The sequence below is a fragment of the Pyxicephalus adspersus genome, chromosome 7, assembly GCF_032062135.1.
Source record: "Pyxicephalus adspersus chromosome 7, UCB_Pads_2.0, whole genome shotgun sequence".
NCBI classification, from domain to species: domain Eukaryota; kingdom Metazoa; phylum Chordata; class Amphibia; order Anura; family Pyxicephalidae; genus Pyxicephalus; species Pyxicephalus adspersus.
Window position 1 is genome coordinate 16,304,568 of NC_092864.1, and position 11,552 is coordinate 16,316,119.

Sequence of the window (11,552 nt, forward strand, 5' to 3'; positions counted from 1 at the left end):
CACATGGAAAGCAAGTATTGCATGTTATCTGTAAGCTTTTATGCTTGTATTTAAACAGAATAGACATGATAGCAGTGGGTAATTTGTTCCTAAATTCCTCACTGGAGATTTATTACTACATTTTAGGCTCATAAGACTGTAACCTTGAAAAAAAAAAAAAAACATGTACTGCTAAAGAAAAAACAAAACACAGCACTTATATTGAAAACAACAATCTATCACCCAATTTTATTTGTGTAGTCAGTTTATTGACAATGTGCTACAAATATTGGCCTTTGTAATTTTGTCTTTTATATTTTTTTATTTCTCCTAAACTAAATCAAACAATGGCTGCTAGTTTCCTATTCACTAGCACATTTATTAATTCTTAAGCTAAAGTTTCAGAATGAAAAGGCACTCGGTATCTTTGGCTATACAAGTGCTTATGGCTGAAGGAGCTCTTCAGCCTTAAGGTAAAGAACTGTAGTTTTACATTTCTCAATGCAAACCCTATCAAATTTCCTGAGAATGTGCAGGCATAGCAGCAAGAACTAGGACCTACATGTGCACAACTTAGCATATTTAGGTTTTATACACATATTTTATGTTATTACATTATTACATTTGCATAAGGGATACACACAGGGCATCGTCGCACAACCAACAAATTCAAAAGGAAGGCGCAAGATATTCTGTGCAGCACTATGCTCCCCCCGTCGGCAGGCATGAGCTGTGAATACACGTCCATATATTATTTATGTTAATGATTTATAAATCCTCCTTAGTGTAGATATCCGGAGACTTCTGTTGGACACCACCACCTTGGATTTGATGTCAGCAGCCCAAGCAGATTCAGAGCTGTCCCTCAAGTGATATTGTATGGTATTCCTCAGCACTCCTTTTTTGAGAAGGTTGTATGCATAACTTTTCCTTTAAAAGCTTTCAAATGTTTGCATTCAATATATTGAATCTTTTTTTTTTTTAATTTAAAAATAAAAAGTACTGAGGCTGATGTAAGCCACCCATTGAAAAATGACATCCATTATCCATTATAATTAGTCCGTTAGAAGAAATTGAAGGAGAACTGTTCCTTGGAAGACTGGCCATTGTTTTCTTTTTGGTTAGACGGTGATTGTGATGGCAAGTCCTGAGAATCGGCAGGAAGGACCTGCCTAGTGTTGCTGTTAGATTGCCTTGAGCGCTTTTGGAAAAATCGGCTGCGTTTTTGTCTTTCTATTTCGGGCATCTCAATAATCCATGTAGATTTAACAGCTACAAAGAACAAGAAAATTATTAGAGGAATTATAATGAGGCTCCACATGGATATAAACAATGCTTAAGATTAGTTAGGTGTTTGTACTGATATAAATACTGCTACAGTAACAAATCAAAAAGCTATCATTACATTCACTTCTGATTCACCCTTCAAGCACAAAAAAAAAAAAGGCAACCACTTTATTCTTTGGCTGTGAATATGCTTTGTCACTACATTTTTCTCCTATTGCACCAAGCATCACTTATAGTGTATTACCAATTTATTTTCAATTACTGGTCAACATTTATATTGATGCTGGTTGACCTAAAAAATCAAATCTTTGTGTATGTCTAGCTTAAGACTAGTGCAATGATACTCAAGCATGGTCCAATGTGCAGGCAGAGCAGTAAATAGAAATCTCATTGGTGGGTATTGTATTTATTTTTACAGAAAACAGAGGACTAATTCAAGTTGGCTTTATTGTAAAGGCAGGAGACATTTTCTTTTTGGTTAGGGGCAACCAAATTAAAAACAGTTTTTATGGTCAAAACAGAAGACTGATTTGAATTGGTGTTGCTATGGCTGACTCAGGAATAAAAATGATTCTCTGGTTGTTTCATGCACCTGCTCTATTCATCCTCTCCAGTTTTTACCAGTCACCTTAGATCACTCACCTGCTTGCATTAACCGCAGCAGCTTTTTTCTTTCTTCCTCCATTTTGTGTCGGTAATCAGCAAACAGTAAGCGCATCTGTCGCCGTTTCTTAACCAATACCACGGTATTGCTACGCAGTATTTTGATAGCTCCCAAAGCTTCTTCCACTATACAATACAAGATCAAACTCACGATCACTAATGCTTTAAAACAAAAACATGAGACTGACAGACAGATGTAGCTGTAATCAGAACTTTCCAAGGGTACAGGGCACTCTTACCTTGGGGTTCACTTGTATGTAACTATTAGGGATGAGCAGCATTATTTAGTCAAAATCGATTTGCTGTGTGAAATCTGCATTGGGGGAAACCCCTTGGTTTCCTTTCGTACAGGTTAGGCTACATTTGCTGACAAAAATACCTCTTATTGTTATTTTGGTGTGTTTAATTGGGTAAAGGTATTTGTGGAAGGAAAAAGCAAGAGAAGCTCTAAATTCCCCAATTTCTATTGTTACAAAGTTTAAGTTGCCACTTCCTAAAGGAAACAATATACATAGAAAAGAGAGGAGTTCCTTAATATCGGGCTACTTAAAAAGCAGGGAGTCGCGTGGCATTAACTTAAGGATTAGCAGTTTTAAACTTGATTTGCTTAAAGGGAGGATTCTTTCTCTGCTTTGGGTCACTAACACCCTGTTTTATGGAGTTAGATGGGATGTTGCCTTAAAGGTGCATGACTGTATCTGCCCCTTTGGGAAAACAACTTGACTCCTATCTTGAGCCTTGTCTGGCTCAACAATCTTTATTTCTCTACTTTGATTCATGGCACTAACACAGTCCTAGGTTTTGTAAATGCTGGTTCACGTCTGGTATTTTCCCCGAAGAAGCAGGTCTCCCGTGAAACGTATTGGAATCTATAAAAAAATACCAAGTAACACTGAACCTCGGAATACATTTTAACTGTGGGAATTGTTGCATAATACTGTTTTGTAAATGGAATATGAAATAAATATTTAAGATTTCAATGCCACACAAACTCCTTGCTTTTTGAGTTGTCCTGATGATATTGCCCTCTTTTCTGAAGATTACATTTTGATCATATTTGTCACAGTTTCATTCCTTTTTATATTAATCAGGGTAATACAACGCCATTTTTTATTGGCAAAAGAAAAATAGTTAAATGGGACTTTCCTGCCCCTTAGAAGCCATTAAACTGACTGCACTTAAAAGCTCCAAAAACCACCTAAATTTCACTCATCATCATTAATATAATTATTATTATTATTATTATTATTAATAATTACCAGGATTTATATAGCGCCAACATATTAGGCAGTGCTGTACATTAAGTAAGGGTTGCAAATGACAGACGAATACAGACAGTGACGCAGGAAGAGGAGAAGACCCTGCCCTGAAGAGCTTACTATCTTAAGTCTTATGTTTTGTAACTATAACTGTCAAAATATCAGTAAAATAAATATAAATACAGAACTATTTGCACTAATAGTTTTAACAGTAAAAACTGTTCAGTACAGTGCTATCTGGAAAAATCGCAAATGTGCCTCAGTCATTAAAAGAACCACTGGGGCTGCCATTAGAGGTCTGCTTTTGAAAATGTTGGGTGACTGATGTATAATTCAGTCAAAACCCCCAAGTATACATTAAATAAGTGTCTGGAGTTCCGATTTATATACTTGTGTGGAGACTTAGAAAGCATGAACGTCAAAGCATCAGAATGGCACCTAGGGAACTACCAAGAGAAATAAGCAACGGCAGTGAACACACTCATGTCGGTAGCCCTTTAAGATAAAAGGTCCACTTATTTTGACCTAAAGTAAACCTGGCATAAAAGAAACGAAGGAAAGACTGCCACTGACCTCCTAAAAATGTGAGCTGGCTGGATGTTTTTGGTTTTACTATTTTGTAAACCCACTGACCCAAACATCGACATCAGAAAAGTCAAACTTCCAAAGCAGTTTTTAATCTGTGTTTCATGTCATATATTGCAGGTAGATCCTGCAAGAGTTTTATGGTGCTTCTAGAGGTGATTGCAGCCTCTTGTCACGTGTGAATCCGAGCTGTACAATTTCCTGCCCTGAGATCCAAAGAGGAAGCCATGATATCTGGCCTACAGGTTTACATAAAGAATCCTTTGGAAATTAAAACATACCAGCACCCCTCCTTAGCCATGAACAGAAAGTTCTGTGAAGTCATCTACAGCCTAAACAAAGACGGCACAGTCTGAGAGTGCCAGGTGCATTGTCTGATACATTATAAAGTTTATTGCATTTAATGTGACAGTCCTTATCAGTGGGACAATAGGAATAGGAGGAAGTAGAACCTGCATCTGTAATAGGCAGTTATGACTGTTCCTGTATCCATTCATAGATGAATTCTATACAAGAAGGTCTTTTAAAATGGAACAGAATTTGATTATTTTCATTTAGCTGATCTTTTTTTAAGAAACAGAGTATCTAAAAAAAATGTTAAAATTATTTTTTTATTTATGGTTATTACTAACTAAAAAACATATCAGCTACAGGGTAGATATTATATATTGCATCAAAGTTTTTTTGTACAGTGTCAAACAGCATAGGATGCAAAATCATATTGTAAAGAAGTTCTAAAGGCGAGTTAAACTATCCCAATAAAATGTGCACGTCTGTTCAAGTTTTATGAACTCATGCGTGGGACAGACTTCTTTGCACATTCTATGTGGTTTATTAGTGTTTTAGTGTGTGGGCGACCTCCACTGTGAATTGCTTTATCCCTGAGTATTTTTGGTATTATGGTTTGTTGCTTGGAGATGTTTGTGTAGATTTTGGGACATCATACAGAAAAGTCCCTTTATTAGGATTTTCTGCTAAAGATGTCAGAAATTAATACCTCTGATGGTTTGGGGGGGAATGGAATAGGTATTTCTTCAAAATATGAACAGGTAACTACCAGGTTTGTTGGGTGCAAAAAGGTGAAGCAGGGAAGCCGTCAAAGCATACAGACACCATGCACTCCCACAGCATCGAGAAACATTTAGCCAAGCATATGCCTGGATACACCCTTTCAGCTCTGGTTCCTCACTAAGACTGAGCTCTGTTATGTACCTATCTTTCCCTAGGAGGAGGCCACTCTCTCAGTCATCTTTGGTATTACAGGGATCCTAAAAAAAATAGATTCTATGTGGGTTTTAGGTGGCTCTGTTGGTAATTTATCAGCCAAAGGTGGTAATGACTGTGACCCAATCTACCCAAGAGTCGAGAAGTATTCAAAAAAATGGTACAATATTAACATAGTGATGCTAAGATGGTAATGAGCACCTTAGCAAATGTCCGGGGGGGGGATTTTCTTACCTTGTCTAGGAGTGGTTCTCTTTTGCAATAAACTTATTTCCAGCTGTTCTATACACCAGTCCACCTCTCTCTGTAGCTCAATGGCCTTTGACTGTAACACAAGAGGTAAACAGTTACTTCGGAAAATAATTTTTAACAAATACATACACATTTACTCTAAATTGGGTGACATTTTATATTAATTGTTACCAGGCAATATTATGACAGACTTAGGACTGTAAATGACAGGTTAATAGCGACCCACCACATTTTTTTTACTGACTGAAGAAATAGAAGTAAAAGAACAAATTTTTATTTTTTTTTTCACAATGATAACTGCATTGTTTGTGACAGGGATATGACTACGGACTATATAAAGCGTGCAAAATATTTTAGTGCTATACAATGCAATACAACAAAAAAGGGGGGGGGGGACAAGATCTGGGGAAAAAGTCTTTGCTGAAGTAATTCCAATGAAAGTAATTGTATACTTGGGTGTCTAGTACTTTGTATGGTGTATAGGATCATCTCATTTCCAGAAGGAAGCATATTATGGGACGATCATATACATCTATTGACATTGCACAGGGACAGCTTACCTTAACTTATCTGAAAGCTTATGATGCTGCTCTTTACAGCAGTACATTTAAATAATTTATTAGGTTACTATTTCAAGGTCAGTTTTAAATATGGGTGTCTGTTACCCCCACCTACCAGACCATTTTCCCTAGCTGGAGGTGAGTTTGGTGTGTCAGCTTTGCACTCCTCCTCTTTCTTCTTCTTTTTCTGTCCTTTTTTCTTATTTTTTTGCTTTACAGAGTTAGCTAAATTTTGCACAGCAGCTTCTGGTGTTGAGTTTTGATTGACCGATAATCCCGAAGTGCTAGAAGCAACCAAGCTAGGCCCAAGAGATGATGCTTTTTGTGATTCCGCTTCATTTCCAACTGCTGATAATGAGTCATTAGTGCTGAGCTGGAAAGGAATTTTAAACACAAACATTTACTTGAATTGGGTGACATTTTAAATTGTTAGTTACCAGGCAATTAGACAGACAGAAATATCATTGTAAATGACCCGTTAATAGCAACCCCAATTTATCTTTTACTCACTGAAGAAATGGAACTAAAAGAATACGTTTTTAAATGGGTATTGTTTTTTTTCATAAGGATACTATATGCATCGAGTTTGTATGTTGTCCCTGTATCAAAGTGTTTCCTCTGAACATTCTGTTTTTTCCCCATATCCAATGAAGATAGTGCAGGCTAATTGGCTTAAAATAGATCTATGGCAGGGGCATTAGATTGTGAGCTCCTATGGCAGTCAGGGATATGACTATGGTTGAGGTGAAGCACAAAATGTATAATAATTCCAATTAACCCCACCTACCTGACCATCTTCCCCAGTTGGAGGTGATATCTGTGTATCAGCTTTGCACTCCTTCACCTTCTCCACCTTGTTCTTTTGTTTACTCTTTTGCTGAACAGAATCAGCTGAATCCTGCACAGCAGCTTCTGGTGTTAAGTTTTGATCGGTTGATAACGCCGAAGTGCTACAAGCATCCAAACTAGGAGCAAGAGATAATGCTTCTTCTGTGTTTGCTACATTTCCAACTGCTGAAGAGTCTTTAGTGTTGGGATTGTCACATGATGTGCCCGCAGTGGACACGTCCCCCTTAAAGTCTAGGAGTGGAGGTGTTAAACTCCCAGGGAACTGGAAATTAAAGCGGAACGGAGTCTTTTCGTCAGTAAGCAACATCCATATGTTCTTGTTTTCGAACTGTGTACACTCGGCTTGACTGTGCTTCCTATTTCCGGGCTCTGCTCCTTTACAGCCATCAGTTTGTTTTGCAAAGAAATTGTCAGATGGTGTGCTGGTGCTTTGACTGTCACTGACACTGTGACTTGGTTGGGTCACTTCCTGAATCTTATTCGGAGGAGATTCTTTGGATTTAAGGAAACAAAGCAGTTATAGCTTAAAGAAATCATTTAAAAAGATTAATACATACCAGCAGACAAATCAAGGAGAGGAAGCCAAAAGCTAAACAAAAAACAAAAAATTGGGATAGTGGGACAACTGGCTGATGCACATCCAACATCATCTAGTCCAGCCATTCTCAACCAGTGTTCATCTGGAGGTTGATAGGAGTTCCTTGGGCTATGGATGTTTGACCTGCCATTTTGTAGTGCCTGCTTAATTTTCTGCCACTTGGCAGAGCCAACAGTGTGACACCAGAGATTAATTTAGCTGTCTTTTAAGGGTGGCATTCAGAAGATTACTTTAAGGGAAGCATCCCTCCAACTGATCACTAATGCATAGGGCATGTTTCCCACTTACAGCCAAGGCATTTGTTTTAGCTGAGGCTCCCTGAAACCTGGAAATTATGTTTGGGCTTTTTCTAGGGTAAAAACATTGAGAAAGGCTGATCAATTCCCTTCCAGCTCATCCTTCTTTCATTTATTTTTGTTCCTTTAAACATGAAGACTCAGCTTTATATGTGGGAATTACCTAGTACTGTCTGCTTAAAAATCTGCATAAAAATGTCTGCATGCAAATATATATTATCTTCCTGCCAGCAGTTTCCGCCAGCCAAGTTCTGTTCCAGCATTGTATAGAGAAGCAAGGAGACCCAGTAATGCCAGGGGTGGGTCATGGATGGTAAATACATTTTCCCCTACTTAAGTCATGGCTCCTTTGAAAAGAGGTTGGGTACTGCCAAAGAGTCATGGACCACCTGTGGTGGCCATGGTTATTAAAATATTGCAAGCCTGGACTCTGGGATAGGAGGGAACGATCTGGGTGGGCCTTACTATCCCACGGCAATACAGCCCAGACTTTCAGACTGTCATGGCAGGTATGGTTATAGTGAGACAGTGGTTGTTACTCAATCTGAATGAGCCTGGAAGCCACAGTGTGACGCAGCTCCCTAGTTCTGGAGGACAAACAAACGACACACAGAACACTTGCGAGTACAAGGCATCCTCCTGGTGTAGCTGCATGTGGAGGTCTGTGTGACATTCTATCTGTGGGACCAATTTGCTAAAGCAAGCTGAGCTGTTTTTGTTTGGCTGGACTTAGCCTTTTTTGTGTTTTTTAGGCTGAATGTAAGATACTTTATGTGTTTCTGAATCTAAATAAATTGACGTTTTTCTGAAGCACTGCAGTGTCTTGCAGTGAGCTGATCCCCCTAACTTTACAGTATGTAATAAAACATTCATAAGCATGTCCATAAATAAAGAGGGAAAACCAGGGAGGGCAAAATATAGGCAGATTAAAGTTCAGCTTTAAAAATGGTATGCTGATTAAGGGCATCAATGCTGATTAACATTTGCCAGTAGGAGAACGCTGTGCAAATTAAGATAAATGTATTTAATATTTCCTAGAATTTTGTAGCCGGGTGGAGATGACAGGATGCCCCCTCTTCTGGTTTTCAGTGTGGGAGGAATGTTTTTCCATTCTCAGCGGTTACAAACCTGATAATATTTTTTGCCTTCTCGCCTTTGCCGTTTGGATCTGGTAGGTTACATAAACTTCATTCATGAACCCCCTCTTTTTCGAAATGTGGCTCCTTGGGGATTTCAGAATCCCGAGTATCCTTTGAGTCTCCTGTACTAATAACATAAATGATAAATTTAGCATAACAATGCACATATCTTACGTGTTATATTTCTCCTAATTTTAATATTTTTCAGTTATATTTACAGCTCCTGTATTCTACACATAATTCAAAAAGCACATTTGATTGTAGTCCCCATTAGGAAAGCCCTAGCAGGGCGACAGCATGCGAGAACAATAAGGGGAAAGGAACAAATATTGGTGGTCCGCAGCACTAGCCGGTGCATCCCTGAGTGGGGTCAAGAGAAGGCCCCTGCTGGGGGGGGGGGTCACTGCCACAGCCACGGACCATGTCTCCCCGTACAAGTCCCAGGCTCAGCGAAGTGAGCACAGATCTGAGGCTGCGATGGGAGAGAGGGCGGGGTTATGTCATCAGGACGTCAGTACAGGGGGAGGTTTCCTCCCCCTTTGAGTGACACCCGGCTCCCCGTGCATGCACGGTCAGGAGCCGGTATCTTAAGTGGTCCGCGGGACCAAAAAGGTTGGCGACCACTGCTTTATACAGCCCTCGGACCCTCCCATTATGAAAACAAAATCTTGGTGAAAAGTGAATGCTGCATGGAAATAAATGTTGTGACACTTCATAAGCATAATGTTGTGACACTGCATTATAAAAACTATACCACAGTGAATGTGTGCTGTGGGAAATGACAAATATCAGCTTTGGGTAAACTGACCCCTTAAATTAGGAAATACCCATTTTAGAGCAAACTGCCACATTAATATACCATCCTACCTTGCTGTTCAGGGGGATAATCCAGCAGGAGGCCAGTTTCCAGCTGTAAGATACACCATTCCAGATCTTCCTCAAACGTTCTCCGTGGGTTCTAAAACATGATTGTGCAAATTGTCAGACAAATCGTGTCACACTTTCTGGCTGGAGGACATTCAGCATCATTATGTTTGAAGTCCGCTATTGTGTGTCATGTGGTAAAACGTGGTTTAATGTGCTTGGTCTCCATTATATAATAACAAATGTGGTTGTCACTGTGTCATTATCAGGGAGGACACCCAGGACCACGCTTACATCTCACTGTAGAAGGGTCTTGTTGTGAATCCTTTTCTTTCTTGCCTTCATGGTTTCATTAGGTGAAATATAAAAGGCAGAGACCTCATTCAAACAACCATTTTTTCACCCAACACATAATTTTCTGTATACAATGGCACTCCAGCTCTCCCCCCCACCCTTTTTAAGAAGCATGTTTGTTTTACCAGCCTATATTCTGAGGATATTCCACATAATACACATAATAGCAAACTTCATACATGTTGTCCCCTGAAAAAGTAGTAAATGTTTTAATAAAAACTGAAATGCTTTGGAATTTCTGTATTTTTGTATTAATCTAATCCACAATTTAACAGATGCTGAGCAAGATTTGAAGGGTTAAATGTGGACTAATTGATTACAAAGCTTGTCATGCATCTGCTTAAGCTCTTCATCTGACTTGTGTGCATTGCTGTATGATTTTTTTTTCCTATTTAATGTACAGCGCTGCGTAATATGTTGGCGCTATATAAATCCTGTTTAATAATAATATTAATTATATATATATATATATATATATACTGTATTTGCTATTGTAGGATGTGGCTGTAATAACATGTTGCCAACATTATCAAAATGTACGGAACAAAAACCTTGACAGAAAGTTTTACTGGCTCCACAAAAAAAAAAAAAAAGTTGGGGTTGACTTAATGCATTGCATGCTTGACTTGCATTATTCCATTCAGCCATTTTTGTGCTGTGATCCAAAGTAATTGTAGGACTATTGTATAGGTGGCTTTAGACTCACCGGGTCCATGTCTATCCAACGCTACTTCTTGATGATCACCAGGGAACTACACTGCTGAATGACAACAAGACCTAGACAAAGAAAAATTAAACATGTTATATTCATGATCAAATCTCAGTCTAAGCAGTAGCAGATGTATGGAACACATTGCAAACCTTCATAAGTTATTATGTTGGTGCTATATAAATCCTTCTTAATAATAATAACTGCTGGTTATTAGTCACTAAGGAGACATTTTATGCAGTAACAAATCACCGTCCTGTACATTAATGCTCCTCATCCACTATCACTCTTGCATTCAGCCAAAAAACTGGAGCAGTGCGACTGTAGCTCGGCTATGGCGGTAAAAGCAGTCGCTGGTGCGCTTGTTGGTGATGGTTGCTTAAGCACATCAGCTACAGTATTATTAATAAACAGTATTTATATAGTGCCAACATATTACATAGCACTGTACATTAAATAGGGTTTGCAAATGACAGACATATGCACACAGTGACACAGGAGGAGAGGACCCTGCCCCAAAGAGCTTACAATCTAAGTGGTGGTGGTGGTGGGGGAGGTAATATCACACAATAGAGGTGGGTTATATACACATTAAAAGGTACATTCTCTGCAAATGAAAGAGAGCAGTTAGGGCAATGTGTGCTTCTACAGCAATGTACTATAAGATGCTTGGAGGGTTTGCTGATACACCACAACAAAAGCTCAAAAGCCCATGAAGGATGCCTACTGAAACACATGGAGGATAACACATTCAAGACACACGTGCATGCCTGTTTTTTATGCGTTTATATCATCGCTTTATAAGTGAAGATATTACTGACTACATAAAAAACACCATAGAAACCAGTAAAAGAAACCCCATTCTCAAACCACTGACCTACCTTCCCAAGCCCCCTGCACGTTTCTTATTGTGGTCTAGCTCGCTCTCTTCTAA

The 11,552-nt window shown here is 38.8% G+C and overlaps 1 protein-coding gene across 4 annotated transcripts; it reads right to left on the reverse strand.

The window, feature by feature from the left end:
* Positions 1-226: 226 nt before the first annotated feature.
* On the reverse strand, positions 227-11,552 carry C7H8orf33 (chromosome 7 C8orf33 homolog). 4 transcript variants are annotated; one of them, XM_072417636.1, is made up of 9 exons: positions 11,500-11,552; positions 10,616-10,686; positions 9,559-9,649; positions 8,681-8,818; positions 6,597-7,150; positions 5,925-6,182; positions 5,232-5,322; positions 1,909-2,055; positions 227-1,251 (listed from the first exon to the last, which is right to left on the reverse strand). In XM_072417636.1, exons 2-9 carry the CDS (start codon positions 10,622-10,624, stop codon positions 1,043-1,045), a joined length of 1,497 nt encoding a protein of 498 aa, XP_072273737.1. In that variant the 5' UTR covers positions 10,625-10,686; positions 11,500-11,552; the 3' UTR covers positions 227-1,042. The 4 variants fall into 4 exon arrangements, with proteins under 4 accessions (XP_072273737.1, XP_072273739.1, XP_072273738.1 ...); XM_072417638.1 differs by having other exon boundaries at positions 8,681-8,813; positions 11,500-11,533; XM_072417637.1 differs by lacking the exon at positions 1,909-2,055.